The 16726-nt window shown below is 46.8% G+C and overlaps 1 protein-coding gene across 1 annotated transcript in view; it reads left to right on the top strand.

Annotated features, from left to right (window-relative positions):
* Positions 1-16726, top strand: part of LOC140387018 (tricarboxylate transport protein, mitochondrial-like) — a 39728-nt gene that overhangs the window by 12833 nt on the left and 10169 nt on the right. The window contains exons 6-7 of the mRNA XM_072469995.1: positions 7552-7656; positions 8681-8796. Coding sequence (XP_072326096.1) covers positions 7552-7656; positions 8681-8796 — 221 coding nt within the window. The remainder of the gene's footprint in view (positions 1-7551; positions 7657-8680; positions 8797-16726) is intronic.

The following is a 16726-nucleotide window of genomic DNA, read 5'->3' on the forward strand; positions in this document are numbered from 1 at the left end:
AGGACAAATGCGAGAGGTATGCATGTGAGAGACATGTGATTCATGTCTTATGATCTTGTGTCCATATTGTCATGTGAAAGTACCTTTAAGAAATGGGTGTTTTTAAATGGGTGTGTATATAAATATCTGTAGTGAGAATACCTTTAAGAAATGGGTGTTTACTACTGCAGTGATGTCAGAGTGGGTGGAGCTGGGCTGTCTGTCAGCTTTTTACTTTCGTTTCAGGCTGTTTGCTGCAGGGTGTGTTTTAGTTTCGTTTTCGGTGTTGGAGCTGAAGCCAGACCAAGCAGGTGTACTGCTGTTCTCTCTGCCATGAAAAGACTATCTCTTGATCATGTGGTGAATTCAGAATGATAAAATGTTTTCAGTAGTGACTTTAACCTGATGTGCTTCTGATAAAGGTTTATTTTTTATTCGTATGGATGTTAAAAAGGAACGCTTAAGGTTTACTTAGTATTGCAGTCTTTGGGGGTTGTATTTGAATTAATGGTTGCTAAGATGTTCACTATGTTTTAAAAGGGTTAACTTGAGTTCATAGAATAAACATTGTTTTGCTTTTAAAAAATACTTTTCCATTTCTGCTGTCCCACACCTGGAGAGTGGGCCGTGTGCTCCCCATACCACAATCTAGTAAAAGTTGTGGGTCAGGTGAACTCCAGGATACACTTTGGGGTTCTCTAAACCCTGGACCATAACAATATGTTCTGGTCTTCCCCGAAGTTGGGGGGGATTCTGGACGTCAATTTCAGAGACACTGTCGGAGATCGTGGGGGTGAAGATGGCGGCGTGTCCTCTGGAGGTGATTTTTGGTGTTTTGGAGCTGCCGGATCCACTGGAGGAGCGGGGGGCAATGCTGTGGCCTTCGCCATACTGATTGCCAGGCGGTGCTACTGAGGGTGTCGGTGTGGTTGGAGGATGTGGTAGAGTTCTTACAGCTAGAAAAATTTAAGTTCGCTCTTAAGAGGGTCAGAAGAAGGATTTTATGTAAGATGGTGGCTGTTTCTGTCTCTATTCAGGGATCTGTTGAAAAGCGGGTTGGCGGGGGGGATTCTGTTAGTAAGGGGAAAATGACAAGCTGTTTGTAATTTGGTTGCAACTTTTGTTGATTCTGATTTGTTGACTGTATTTGGAATAAAATATTTTAAAAACTCTTCCTCTTGCTGTTTTACCAGCGAATGCACAAACGGGTTAAAATCCACATAAAACACTGAGTATGTGTGTAATTGAGATCTCACAATCAGCAACAGTATCTATTACCCACTTTCCTATTCTGAAATAGATGATGGGAGGGGTCATCAACTGCACTATCATGTGGCACTTGTTTAGCAATAGCCTGCTCACTGTCAGCAAGTTTGGGTTCAGAGCCATTTAGCTCCTAACCTCAAAACGACCTTGGTTCAAACATGGACAAAAGAGCTGAATTCTCCAGGTAAGAGTGACTATCCTTGATATCGAGGCAGCATTTGACCGAGTATAGCGTCAAGTAACCCTAGTAAAGCTGGAGTCAATGGGAATCGGGGAAAGCTCTCCACTGGTTGGAGTCATACCCGGCACAAAAGGAGGTGGTTGTGGTGGCTGGAGATCAATTATCTCAGTCCCAGGACATCACTGCAGGAGTTCCTCAGAGTGGTGCCCTAGGCCCAACTATCATCAGCTGCTTCATCAATGATCTCCCTTCCATCAGAATTTGGGATTTGTACACTATTGCGAAGCCTCAGATACTGAAGCAGTCCATGCCCAATATCCAGGCTTGGGCTGATAAGTAACATTTGTGCCACACAGGTGCCAGGCAATGGCCACCTCCAACAAGAGAGAATCATTGTTTTTATTTTTTTTAAATTAGAGTACCCAATTATTTTTTTTCAATTAAGGGGCAATTTAGAGTATCCAATCCACCTACCCTGCACATCTTTGGGTTGTGGGGATGAAACCCACGCAGACACGGGGGGGAATGTGCCACAGACAGTGACCCAGGGCCGGGATTCAAACCCGGGTCCTCAGTGCCACCGTGCTGCCCTCACAAGAGAGAATCTTTAACCATCACCCCATGACATTTAATGGCATGGCCGCTATCAACATCCTGGGGGCTACCATTGACCAGAAACTAAACTAGCCATATAAATACTGTGACTTAAAGAGCAGATCAGAGACTATGAATCCTGTGACTCCTGCTTCCCGAAAGCCTGTCCACCATCTACAAGGCACAAGTCGGGGTGTGATGGAATACTTTCCACTTGCCTGGATGAGTGCAACTCCAACAACACTCCAGAAGCTCAACACCATCCAGGACAAAGCAGCCTGCTTGATTGACACCTCATTTACCACCTTAAACATTCACTCCTTCCCATTACCAGCACACACTTGACAGCTGTATGTATCATCTACAATATGTAAGAGGTGCATGCGCCTGTTTACCCTTAATTTATGGGATGTGGACATTGCTGGTTAGGTCAGCATTTATTGCCCATCCCTAGTTGCCCTTCAGAAGGTGGTGGTGAGTTGCCTTGAACTGCTGCAGTCTGTATAGTGTTGGTGCATCTAGTGCTGTTAGGGTAGGAGTTGCAGGATTTTGACCCAGTGACAGTGAAGGAGCAGCGATTATATTTCCAAGTCAGGGTGGTGAGTGACTTGGAGGGGAAACTCCAAGTGGTGGAGTTCCCAGGCATCTGTTACACTTGTCCTTCAGGATAGTAGTCATCGTGGATTTGGAAGATGCTGCCTAAGGAACCTTGGTGAGTTACTACAGTGCATCTTGTAGATGGTACACACGGCTGCCACTGTGCGTCGATGGTGGAGGGAGTGAATGCTTGTGGAAGGGGGAGCAATCAAGCGGGCTGCTTTGTCCGGATAGTGTTGAGCTTTAGTGTTGTTGAAGCTGCACTCATACTTGGAAATGGAAAGTATTCCATTACACTCCTGGCCTGTGCCTTGGAGATGGACAGGCTTTGGGGGGGGGGGGTCAGGAGGTGAGTGACTCGTCGTAGATTCCCAGCCTTTGACCTGCCCTGGTAGCCACAGTATTAAAATGGCTAGTCCATTTCAGTTTCTGGTCAATGGTAACCCCCGAGGGTGTTGATTTGTGGGGGATTCAGAGATGGTAATGTCAAGGGGCGATGGTTAGATTCTCTCTTTCGGACATGATCGTGGCCTGGCACTTGTGTGGCTCGAATGTAACTTCCCATTTGTCAGTCTAAGCCTGGATATTGTCCAAGTCTTGCTGCATTTGGTCATGGACTGCTTCATTATTGAGGAGTTGTGAATAGTGCTGAACATTGTGCAGTCATCCGCAAACACTGCCACTTCTGACCTTATGATGGAAGGCAGGTCATTGATGAAGCAGCTGAAGATGGTTGGGCCGAGGACACTACCCTGAAGAACTCCTGCAGTGATTTCCTGGGACTGAGGTGATTGACCTCCAACCACCACAACCCTCTTCCTTTGTGCCAGGTATGACTCCAACCAGCGGAGAGTTTCCCCCCTGATTCCAATTGTCTACAATTTAGCTAGGGCTCCTTGATCCCAATCTCGGTCAAATGCTGCCTTGATGTCAAGGGCAGTCAGTCTTGCCTCACCTCTGGCATTCAGCTCTTTTGTCCATGTTTGAACCGAGGACAAACTCACACAGGCACAGGTTTTTTGACTGAACCACAGATATTTTTATTAACAAAAAAATGTTCCTGATGCCCTAATACAAAAGGGCTGCACAAAAACCTGAAACAACTACTTTAATTTTAAAAAAACTCCATGAAATTCTGCCTAAACTTCAACTCAAACTCTTCAGAAGTTAGTTGCTACCCTTAAGCTATCCTCGAACCTCAGCCTCGGATCTGGCTGATACTTATAACTCCCCATGTGGTTGGTCCTATCGGTCCATGGATCAGGGTTGCTGTTCCCTACTCTCCTTGGTGACTGCAATGCCAGACCCTACTGTCTTGGTCTTATAGTACAAAACTTAACAAAAATGTCACAACATATTTCCTGGAGACATTCTGTTTGGATGGTGACTGCGTTGCCTGGTTCATGCCTTGGTCCAGACAAATCCGTTCATCATGATGTTGTTTCCATGGCTGAAACAATGGACCCCATCCAGGTCTGATGCCTTTGCCTTTGGCTTCAAAGTTAATGTGTATGTGATAAAGTTAATTTCTTTATAGCTGTTGGGTTGACATTTGTATCATGGCTGTTGCCGGGGGCCAACATCTCTGATGGCACAGTGGTTAGCAGTGCTGCCTCACAGCTCCAGGGACCCGGGTCCAATTCTCGCCTTAGGTGACTCTGTCTGTGGGAGTTTACACTTTTCCCCGTGTCGGCTCCGGGTGCTCCAGTTTCCTCCCACAGTCCAAAGATGTGCAGGTTAGGTGGATTGGCCACATTAAATTGCCCTTAGTGACCAAAACATTAGGTGGGGTTACTTGGTTATGGGGATAGGGCGGAGGTGTGGGTTTCAATAGGATGCTCTTTCTAAGCCGGTGGAGGCTCGATGGGCTGAATGGCCTCCTTCTGCACTGCAAATTCTATGATTCTGATGGTCTCCCAATTTCTTTAAACACAGAAAATAGGAGCAGGAGGAGGCCAGTCGACCCTTCAAGCCTGCTCCGCCATTCGCTGTGATTATAGCTGATCATCCAACTCAATAGCCTCATCCTGCCTCTCCCCACATCCCCTAATATCAATGGTTAGCACTGTGGCTTCACAGCACCAGGATTCTGGGTTAGATTCCCGGCTTGGGTCACTGTGGAGTTTGCACTTTCTCCCCGTGTCTGCGTGGGTTTCCTCCGGGTGCTCCGGTTTCCTCCCACTAGATCCGAAAGACGTGCTGTTAGGTGAATTGGACATTCTGAATTCTTCCTCCGTGTACCCGAACAGGTGCCGGATTGTGGCGACTAGGGGCTTTTCACAGTTAAAGCGCTTCAGTGTTAACGTAAGCCTACTTGTAACGATAAAAAAGATTATTAGATTATTATTATCCTTTGATCCCCTTCGCCCCAAGAGCTATATCTAACTGCTTGCTGAAAACATACAATGTTTTGATCTAAATTACTTTCTGTGGTAACGAATTTCACAGGCCGACCACTCATCTCTGTCCTAAATGGTCATCCCCGTATTTTCAGACTGACCCCTGGTTCTGGACGCACCGCCTCCTGGAACATCCAGAATCTACCCTGTCTGGTCCTGTTAGAATTTTATAGGTTTCTTTTTTTTTTAATAAACGTATTGAAGTATTTTTGGTATAGAAACAACAACAAAATAGACAAGATACATGAAACCATAAACATAGTGCAAAAAACGTTTACTTTCCGCAAGGAAGTCGACGAACGGTTGCCACCTCCGGGTGAACCCTAACAGTGAACCTCTCAAAATGAACTTAATTTTCTCCAAACCGAGAAAGCTCCAATAGCCAGGTCTCCGACTTCGGGGGCTTTGGGTCCCTCCAAGCTAATAGTATCCGTCTCTGGGCTACCAGGGAAGCAAAGGCCAGAACATCTGCCTCTTTCTCCTGGATTCCCAGATCTTCTGACACCCTGAAAAACGCCACCTCTGGACCCAGCGCCATCCTTGTTTTTAAAATCTTGGACATGACATCCGTAAACCCCTGCCAGAATCCCCTAAGCATCGGACATGTCCAAATCTTATGGACATGGTTCGCTGGTCCCCCGCGCATTTTGTGCACCTGTCCTCCACCCCAAAGAATCTGTGCATCCGGGCCACTGTCATGTGTCAGGGATTATTATTTAAATGATAAAATATTAAAACATGCTGCTGTGCAGAGAGACCAGGGTGTGCTAGTGCATGAGTCGCAAAAAGTTGGTTAACAGGTGATTAAGAAGCAAATGGAATTTTGTCCTTCATTGCTAGAGGGATGGAGTTTAAGACTAGGGAGGTTATGCTGCAATTGTATAAGGTGTTAGTGAGGCCACACCTGGAGTATTGTGTTCAGTTTTGGTCTCCTTACCTGAGAAAGGACGTACTGGCGCTGGAGGGTGTGCAGAGGAGATTCACTAGGTTAATCCCAGAGCTGAAGGGGTTGGATTACGAGGGGAGGTTGGGTAGACTGGGACTGTACTCGTTGGAATTTAGAAGGATGAGGGGGGATCTTATAGAAACATATAAGATTATGAAGGGAATAGATAGGATGGATGCGGGTAGGTTGTTTCCACTGGCGGGTGAAAGCAGAACTAGGGGGCATAGGCTCAAAATAAGGGGAAGTAGATTTAGGACTGAGTTTAGGAGGAACCTCTTCACCCAAAGGGTTGTGAATCTATGGAATTCCTTGCCCAGTGAAGCAGTTGAGGCGTTTGGGCCGGAAAGTGGAGCGGAGTCCACAAAAGATCAGCCATGATCTCATTGAATGGCGGAGCAGGCTCGAGGGGCCAGATGGCCGACTCCTGCTCCTTGTTCTTATGAGAGCCTGGTATCAGGCTGAGCCTGGCACATGTTGCAGATGCGTTGACTCTACTCAACGTGTCTGCCCATAAACCATCCTCTATCTCACCTCCCAGCTCCTCCTCCCACTTACGCTTCAGCTCCTCGGTCTGCGTCTCCTCCGACCCCATAAGCTCCTTATAGATGTCCGAGACGCTCCCCTCCCCTACCCACGCTCTGGACATTACCCTGTCCTGAATCCCCCTCAGCGGTAGGAGCGGGAAGGTTGCCCCCTGTTTATGAAGGAAGTCCCGCACCTGCAAGTATCTGAATTTGTTTCCCCTCGCCAGCCCAAACCTTTCCTCCAGCGTCCTCATACTCTGAAAGCTCCCCTTGAATTTTATAGGTTTCTATGAGATCCCCCCCCCCTCATTCCTCTGAACTCCGTTGAATACAATCCTAACCGACCCAGTCTCTCCTTGTACGTCAGTCCTGCCATCCCAGGAATCAGCCTGGTAAATTGGATTGTCTGATGGCCACTGTTTTGTCTTTTGCGGTGGTAATGTCTCCAGTGTCTTGATTTCAGTTCGGACCTGTTTTCAAGCTTAACCCCTTCTAGTACAGTTGTGGTTTGGCCTGTTTGTTTGCTGTCTTTATGTCCATGAATCTTTTAGCGTTTTATGTTTTCTAAAAGCCCAGTTGGAAGGGATTCCGATCCTACAAGATGCACTGCAGGAATTCGCCAAGGCTCCTTAGACAGCCCCTTCAGCTGGTGGCACAGTGGTTAGCACTGCTGCCTCAGGGCACCGAGGTCCCACGTTCAGTCTGCGCCCCGGGTCACTGTCCGTGTGGAGTTTGTACATTCTCCCTGTGTATGCGCGGGTCCCACCCTCGCAACCCAAAGATGTGCCGGTTGGGTGGATTGGCCATGCTAAATTGCCCATTAATTGGAAAAAATGAATTGGTACTCTGAATTTAAAAAAGAAACTTGTTGGATAGCTCTAGTTTAGGGTCTGATGGGCAGGATATTGAGGTCCAGTGCCACACTATCCCCTCAGCGTGTCGGTGCCTTTGTGGTGGGGAAATGAATGGAATTGAGAGGAAGAGGAGGGTCTGCCCCACCCCCACGAAAATCCTGTTATCCTGAATTGAGGAAAGTCTCATTGAGGGATTTAATATATCTTTCAGGTATTCGAGGAACATACCAGGGGTTGACAGCTACTGTCCTCAAACAGGGCTCGAACCAAGCAATCCGCTTCTTGGTGATGACATCACTGCGCAATTGGTATAAAGGTGAGTGATCAGCGAGGGACATCAACCCATCTCCTTTAACCATTGGGACTGAGAGAGGGAGAAGAGGGATATAATTCCCCTGGGGCTGGCACTGGGTGAGTGTCCATTCACTGAATAGAAAATCTGTCCTGGTCCACCCACGTCGACGCTACCACCAAGAAAGCACAACAGCGCCTATACTTCCTCAGGAAACGAAGGAAATTCGGCATGTCCACATTGACTCTTACCAACTTTTACAGATGCACCATAGAAAGCATCCTATCAGGCTGCATCACAGCCTGGTATGGCAACTGCTCGGCCCAGGACCGCAAGAAACTTCAGAGTCGTGAACACCGCCCAGTCCATCACACGAACCTGCCTCCCACCCATTGACTCCATCTACACCTCCCGCTGCCTGGGGAAAGCGGGCAGTATAATCAAAGATCCCTCCCACCCGGCTTACTCACTCTTCCAACTTCTTCCATCGGGCAGGAGATACAGAAGTCTGAGAACACGCACGAACAGATTCAAAAACAGCTTCTTCCCCACTGTCACCAGACTCCTAAATGACCCTCTTATGGACTGATTTCATGAACACTACACCCTGTATGCTTCATCCGATGCCAGTGCTTTTGTAGTTACATTGTATATGTTGTGTTGCCCTATTATGTATTTTCTTTTATTCCCTTTTCTTCTCATGTATTTAATGATCTGTTGAGCTGCTCGCAGAAAAATACTTTTCACTGTACCTCGGTACACGTGACAATAAACCAATCCAATCCAATCCTTTGCAGACTTTGGCTCTTTGAGGAAACCTTAGTGCAGTCGGTACAGATAAAGCACTATTGTGGAAAAGAGACAGGAGGGAGCATTTCCAGCCCCATCGTTCCTGTTGTCTGCAAGTTGCTCAGAATAAGGGGTTCCCGAGGGGGGCCAGCATTGGGTCCTGGATCAATGGTACATTCTGAGTCTGGTCTAGAATGGGACGTGAGTTGGATCAATGGCATGATTGGAATTGGTTCACTGAGAGCTTCTGTATTTTTAGGTAATGAACCAAATAAACGGATTAATCCATTTATCACGGCCGCATTTGGAGCCACTGCTGGTGCAGCCAGTGTCTTCGGGAATACCCCTCTGGATGTGGTGAAGACGAGGATGCAGGTGAGAAATGGGTTTATACGGTGCAAGCTTTAGGGATCCGTGGCTGATGCAGATTAAAATGTTTAACTGCACATGTTGCAATTACACACACTTTCATTTCTGTAGTGCCATCGCAGTCTCGGGATGTCCCTAAGCATTTCAGAGGGCTGAAGTCCTTTTGAAGTGTGGTCACTGTTATAATGTAGGAAATCTCAGAGAAAGACGGGGGTGTGGTTGGACCTCGCCCTGCCCTGTGGGAAGGAACTGGGCGTGTTGGTAAGGCTGGCTCTGAGAACCGAACTGCCATCTTTCCATGTTACCATCCCAGCTGGTTTTACTACAGGACAATACGTCCCATGAACAAATGAAATTACGTCCGATCCTAGGGTGAAACCAGGCCGGATAGATCCTAATTTTTATTTTTTGTTTGAAAACGTGGATAATGGATACTGAACAGAGTCACAAAGTCTGCTGATAAATTTTTAGCAAAAGGATAAAACAATTGTTTAGCAAGAAAAGATGAACTAGATTACACCACTCCTTCACCCTCAACTTTTACAAATTATTTTTAAGGACAATGCAAGTTACAAAATCTATCTTATACTTTAATGTTCACAATAAGAACACAATCAAATCCAGTGAACCAATTGGTGACCTGTGGTCAGACATACCTGTAGCCACCTGGGTTGGCCAACTCCCGACGTAAAATGGAGAACAGCAAAGGCTGCAGGGAAATTCAGCCAACAGAGGCAGAAACTAGCAGGTGCAAATTACTGTGTATTAAATTCTGCAAAAGCCCAGACAGCATCGATACAAGCAGCCATCTGCATAATAACATAGCAGCCATCTACATACTAATGAGCGATCCCCAGGAACAATCAAAACATTTGGGATAAACAAAGCCAAGCCAGACTCCTCGGCGCCAGCAGGAGCCAACACAAAAGAGGTTAACAGACACCTCAAGACCACCCATCGATCAGGGAACTGCTCCAGTATTGGAGAAATCGAACCAAGCGATTGGAACGAACTCCAATCACTTGGAACCAGGTACAGGGTCCGCCCCGAAAGGCGGGAAGCCCCTGGGGTCTATAAAGTTAAGCCCCAAGTTCAAATTGTCCTTCTTGACCGGGTCACTCAGCAATGCGAATCAACCGTTGACAGTGACCGGTTCAGCTGCCGCCAAGATCCAGTAAGTCTTAAGTCAACGCTCGCTACGAGATAGGCGCTCCTAGCTACCAGTCCGTACCAACTTTGAATCCCGCAGACTCAGAACCGAGCGAAAGGCCATTTGTTCCCCTGACCTGGTGGGCCAGTCCGAAGCTAAGTATAGGCCTGTTAGTTGTTGAAGTAGCTTAGAAGTAGAATTTGTGCATGAGTAGCGATTACTGTGTATAATAAATGTGCTTTGATTTGAATCTTACTAATTGGTGTATTGAGTTATTGATCGTTACTTTAAATTTAACCTCGTGGCGGTATCATAAAGATACCTGGCGACTCGAGAGCAAAGGTTATAAAACAGAGCCAATTGAACCAACCAAAAGTTAGCAACATACCACACTCTGAAACCAAGACGGAGGCCACCCCAAACAGATGGGACGGATTTCTCATCAACTCCCCACAGACGTTGGGGCAGCACGGTGGCGCAGTGGTTAGCACTGGGACTGCGGCGCTGAGGACCCGGGTTCGAATCCCAGCCCTGGGTCACTGTCCGGGTGGAGTTTGCACAATTATCCCCGTGTCTGCGTGGGTTTTGCCCCCAAAACCCAAAGATGTGCAGTGTAGGTGGATTGGCCACGCTACATTGCCCCTTAATTGGAAAAAACGAATTGGCTACTCAAAAAAGTTTTTTAAAACTCCCCACAGAGGTTTGTCACGCTGTGCACCAACTGGTCTCACTGGAACTCAGCGCTCAAAGTCGCTTTGGAATCTTCTCACAAACAACACTTTCTCTCTGATGCCTACCATAAGGGTCCACCTTCAGGGTTTTGATCTCTCCTTCTGATGTTCCTCTTCCCGGATCGCAATGTTCTTTCAAGCTTCGCCTTCCATATGCTCCCAGGTATTCAGCCATACCAACAGAAAGCACTGGTTCACAGGTCGAATTCACTTTAAGCCTGCTTCCTGCAGCTTCTTCATTTTAAACTTGGAGCCTTCTGCTCCTCGCTCTTAACTTCACTGAACACTATCTGTTCACGATCTGTTCTTGTTCTCGGACTTAGCTGTTATCTTGGGACTTTTTCCTGTTCCTCTCTGGTTTTTGGAACCTTCTGAATGATGCTGCCTCCAACTGACCTGAAATTGCATTTTCTGTCTCTGTGGGTCCCTTGTTGCTAGACAACAGCATAGTTTTTCCCCCCTACTCTGAGTTGTAAAACCACATGAAAATGTAGGCATCTTTAAGATTTTGGGTAGGGGGTCGGGATTGAAGGCTCTAGCGACAGCGCCGCTCCCGACAGCCCCGGGGAGATACTCAGGGAGTCTGGTAATAATAGGTTCGTTGAGAATTCGGAGGCAGTTTCGATAGCACTTCGGGTTGGGGGCAGGGTCAGGGGAAATGCCAATTCGGGGGAACCATACATTTGAGCCAGGGAAGTGGGATGGAAATTTTCGGAGATGGGAGGAGAAAGGATATAGGACATTAAAAGATTTGTTTCTAGGGGGTCGTTTTGTAGGATTGAAGGAGCTGGGAGCGAAGTGTGGGCTGGAGCAGGAGGAAATATTTAGATACATGCAGGTTCGAGATTTTGCCAGAAAGGAGATGCAGAGCTTCCCAGTGGAACCGACTTCCACATTGCTGGAGTAGGTGCTGATGACAGGGGGACTGAGAGCAGGGTAGTATCAATGGTTTACGGAGCTATTTTGGAGGAGGAGAAGAAGGCGCCACGAGAAGGGATCAAGGCAAAGTGGGAGCAATAGCTGGGAGAAGGTAAGGAGGAGGGGTTCTGGTGTGCAGTGCTCCTGGGGGTGAATGACTCTACCTTGTGTGCGAGGTTGGGGTTGATACAGCTAAAGGTGGCGTATAGAGCACACCTTACAAGGGCAAGGACGAGCCAGCTCTTTGAGGGGGTAGAAGATGTGTGTGAACGTTGCGGGGGAGGCCCCGCTAATCAAGTTCACATGTTTTGGTCCTGTCCAAAGCTGGAGGATTACTGGAAGGAGATTTTTAGGGTAATCTCTAAAGTGATGCACGTGAAACTGGACCCGGGCCCTCGGGAGGCCATATTCGGGGTGTCGGAACAGCCGGGGTTAGAGACGGGCGCGGAGGCAGATGTTGTAGTCTTCTCCTTGTTGATCGCCCGAAGGCGGATCCTGTTAGGGTGGAGATCAACCTCTCCACCCAGTGCCCTGGCGTGGCGGGGGGACCTGCTGGAATTCTTGACTCATGAGAAGGTCAAATTTGAACTGAGGGGAAGGATAGAGGGGTTCTACAATTCATGGGCGTTATTCATTATGCACTTTTGAGAATTGGATCACATCGAACATTAGGGGGTTTGGGGGCTGGGAGGGTTGGGGGAGGGGGCCTGTATGTGTTAATGATGACTGGGTGATTCCTGATTGCTTTTTGTCATTTGTTTATGTTAATATGCGGGCTAATGTCTGGGTTTGGTGGGAGGATGGGATTGTTGTTCTTGATATGGGGATTGACATTACATTCGTTACTGATTGTTTATTGTTGGGTGTAAATTTGGGAGAAAATGTGAAAAAGGAGAATAAAAAATATTTTCTTTTTAAAATGCAGGCATCTTTAAAAATAAAACCAAAACTTGAGTGTGTCCCGTCCCGTCTCCCCCCACCCCCCACAACACACACATACGAATCACTGGCTTGTAGGACAGAACAATGCCAGCAGCGCAGGTTCAATTCCCGTACCAGCCTCCTCGAACAGGCGCCGGAATGTGGCGACTAGGGGCTTTTCACGGTAACTTCATTGAAGCCTACTCGCGACAATAAGTGATTACTATTATTATACGAAAATATAAATTAAAACTTAAACCTTAAAGCCATATCTTATTCCGAGCACCCACAAAATATAAATATAACATTACTATTTCCTCACACATGTTTAATTGCTGCCACTCGGGGCTGTTTCCTTGTGTGACTAACAGCTGCTTGACTCAAGTGGGAGCCACAGTAATACATATAACATAGAAAATACAGCACAGAACAGGCCCTTCGGCCCACGATGTTGTGCCGAACCTTTGTCCTAGATTAATCATAGATTATCATTGATTTTACAGTGCAGAAGGAGGCCATTCGGCCCCCTGAGTCTGCACCGGCTCTTGGAAAGAGCACCCTACTCAAACTCAACACCTCCACCCAACACCAAGGGCAATTTTGGACACTAAGGGCAATTTATCATGGCCAATCCACCTACCCTGCACATCTTTGGACTGTGGGAGGAAACCGGAGCACCCGGAGGAAACCCACGCAGACACGGGGAGGACGTGCAGACTCCGCACAGACAGTGACCCAAGCCGGAATCGAACCTGGGACCCTGGAGCTGTGAAGCAATTGTGCTATCCACAATGCTACCGTGCTGCCCTTAAGAACAAATAAATCTACACTATATAATTTTACCGTAATCCATGTACCTATCCAATAGCTGCTTGAAGGTCCCTAATGTTTCCGACTCAACTACTTCCACAGGCAGTGCATTCCATGCCCCCACTACTCGCTGGATAAAGAACCAATCCCCCCTATATCTTCCACCATTCACCTTAAATTTATGTCCCCTTGTAATGGTTTGTTCCACCCGGGGAAAAAGTCTCTGACTGTCTACTCTATCTATTCCCCTGATCATCTTATAAACTTCTATCAAGTCGCCCCTCATCCTTCTCCGTTCTAATGAGAAAAGGCCTAGCACCCTCAACCTTTCCTCGTAAGACCTACTCTCCATTCCAGGTAACATCCTGGTAAATCTCCTTTGCACCTTTTCCAAAGCTTCCACATCCTTCCTAAAATGAGTAATAAATGCAAATCAGACACCTATGATTTACTTCACACTCGAGGGAAATTTAACTGCCAATTGATTTGGTGTCTATCACTTTGCAACCTGGTGAGAAAGAGGAGGAGGCTTACTTAAGATAAATCAAAATTCCTACAGTCATGGCAGCACGGTGGCGCAGTGGGTTAGCACTGCTGTCTCACGGTGCTGAGGTCCCAGGTTCGATCCCGGCTCTGGGTCACTGTCCGTGTGGAGTTTGCACATTCTCCCCGTGTTTGCGTGGGTTTCACCTCCACAACCTAAAGATGTGCAGAATAGGTGGATTGGCCACGCTAAATTGCCCCTTAATTGGAAAAAATGAATTGGCTACACTAAATTTATTTATTTTTTTAAATTCCTACAGTAAGGGCAGCACAGTGGTGCAGTGGGTAGCACTGCTGCCTGACGAGTATGAATCCGGTCAGCTCGCTCCTTTAGCCCATTTTGGTTCAGCAGCTTTTGCAGCAGGAAGCAAATGAGATCGAGGTAAGGACTATCCTCCCTCATCTCTTCAAAACACACCTACAGTCCTCACCTTGGTGTATGTTCTCTTAGCTTGTTCAAGGGGTTCCTTCTACCCTGAAATCTGTTCTCTGTTTTCACCATGTTTTCTGTGAATAATGTCCTGATGTCAACCCTCTCCTTGAAACGTAGTCCTAGTGTCTAACCTGAAACAGTGTTCTACATTTTACCATTTCTGCACTGATTATTGAATATACTTCAATAAGGTACCCTCTTAAGTCACCCCTTTCTTGTAACTCTGGTGTCAGAGTTCAGCCTGTCACTGCCTTCTTTGTTTAACTGTCTCTGTGTCATGCTGACCTGAGTTGGATGTAGTGTTCAATGTGTGGTCTGGACTTGAGCCACGTGCTGTTTCGACAAGAGCTCCTCTGGCACGTACTCTGCCATTGGATTCTGATTCAGCACGCCATGGAGCAAATCAGAGAACAACCAGCCCATATTTCAATTGTTTGCACAGATCTGAGAGTACTTTATCTGTCTGTGCAGTCTAGGTGATGGAGGAAATAAAAACTGGAAATTATACATGGAAATATTGGACTTCAAAAGCTTAAGAGCATTGTAATCTGAAGAGGACCGTGTAGAACTTCAGAAGGGTATAGACAAGCTGGTGGAGTGGGCAGGCAGGTGTCAGATGAGGTTCGATGCAGAGAAGTGTGAGGTGATGTATTTTGGTAGGAAGAACATGCAGAAACAATTTAAAATAATGAGTAAAATTCTTAAAGGGGTGCAGGATCAGAGGGATCTGGGTGTGTATGTGTACAGATCATTCAAGGTGAAGGACAGGTGGAGAGATCAGTTAATAAATCATATAGTAATCTGGGCTTTATTAATAGGGGCATAGAGTACAAGAGCAAGGAGGCTATGCTAAACTTATACAAGACACTAGTTAGATCTCAGCTGGAATTTAAAAAAAACTTTTTTTTACGGGATGTGGGCTTCGCTGGCTAGGTCAGCATTTATTGCCCATCCTTAATTGTCCTTCCAAAAGGTGATGGTGAGCTGCTTTGTTGAACCATTGCAGTCTGTGTGGTGTAGGTACACCCACAGTGCTATTAGGGAGGGCGTTCCAGGATTTTGACCCAGTGACTTTGAAAGAACAGTGATATATTTCCAAGTCAGGATGGAGAGTGATTTGGAGGGGAACCTCCAGACAGTGGTATTCCCATGTATCTGCTGCCCTTGTCCTTCTAGATAGTAGTGTTTACGGGATTGGAGCCTTGATGATTCCTGCAGTGAATCTTGTAGATGGTACACACGGCTGCTACTGTCCATAGGTGGTGGAGGGAGTGAATGTTTGTGGAAAGGGGAGCAATCAAGTGGGCTGCCTTGTCCTGGGTAGTGTTGAGCTTCTTGATTGTTGTTGGAGCTGCGCTCATCCAGGCAAGTGGGGAATATTCTATCACACTCCTGACTTGTGCCTTGTAGATGGTGGCTTTGGGGGGTCAGGGGGTGAGTTAGTTGCCACAGGATTGCTAGCCTCTGATCTGCTCTTGTAGCCACGGTATCCATATGGCTAGCCCAGTTCAGTTTCTGGTCAGTGTTAACCCCAGGATATTGGTAGTGAGGGATTCAGAGATAATAAGGCCCTTGAATGTCAAGGGGTGATTGGAGAAAGTCATTGCTTGGCACTTGTTTGGGGAAAACGTTACTTGCCACTTTTCAGCCCAAGCCTGGATATTGTCCAGGTCTTCCTGCCCTTGCATGTAGAGTGTTTCAGTGTCTTGAGGAGTCACAAATGGTGCTGCATGCAATTCTGAGTGCCACATAAAGGAAAGATGTTCACAAAACCTTCCCCACAAAAATGGTTCTAGGGATGAGAAACTTTGGTAATCATGGAATCCCTACCGTGCAGAAGGAGGCCATTTGCCCCATCGAGTCTGTACCCACCCTCCGACAGAGCACCCTACCTAGGCAAACTCCAGTGCTAACCACTGTGCTGCCATTCCTGTATAAGGATAGATTGGAGAGGTTGGGGCTGTTCACCTTGGATAGAAGAAAGCTAAGAGGGGATTGGATAGAGATGTTCAAAATCATAAGGGGGCTGGACAGAGTAGATCGGGAGAAACTGTTCCCACTCGTAAAAGGCTCAAGATTGAGGAGGCACAGATTTAAAGTGATTTGCAAAAGAAGCAAATGTGATGTTAGGAAAAACATCTTCAGAGGAGTGATTCGGCCTGGAATACAAGTCTGGAAGTGTGGTGGAAGCTGGTTCAATGGAGGCATTCAAGAGGATATGAGATCAGTACTTGAATGAAAATGTGCAAGGGTATGGGGAAAGGCAAGGAAATGGCATGAAGCTGCAATGCTCATTTGGAGAGCTGGTGCAAACACGATGGGCCAAATGGCCTGCCTGGTAACAATTCTGTCAAAAAGACCTGAGTTTTATATTTTAAAGTGGACACAAAGTCTGAAGGTGGCTGAGAATATAAAGTCATCCACTGACAG

This window comes from Scyliorhinus torazame, chromosome 12, assembly GCF_047496885.1.
Source record: "Scyliorhinus torazame isolate Kashiwa2021f chromosome 12, sScyTor2.1, whole genome shotgun sequence".
Lineage (NCBI taxonomy): Eukaryota > Metazoa > Chordata > Chondrichthyes > Carcharhiniformes > Scyliorhinidae > Scyliorhinus > Scyliorhinus torazame.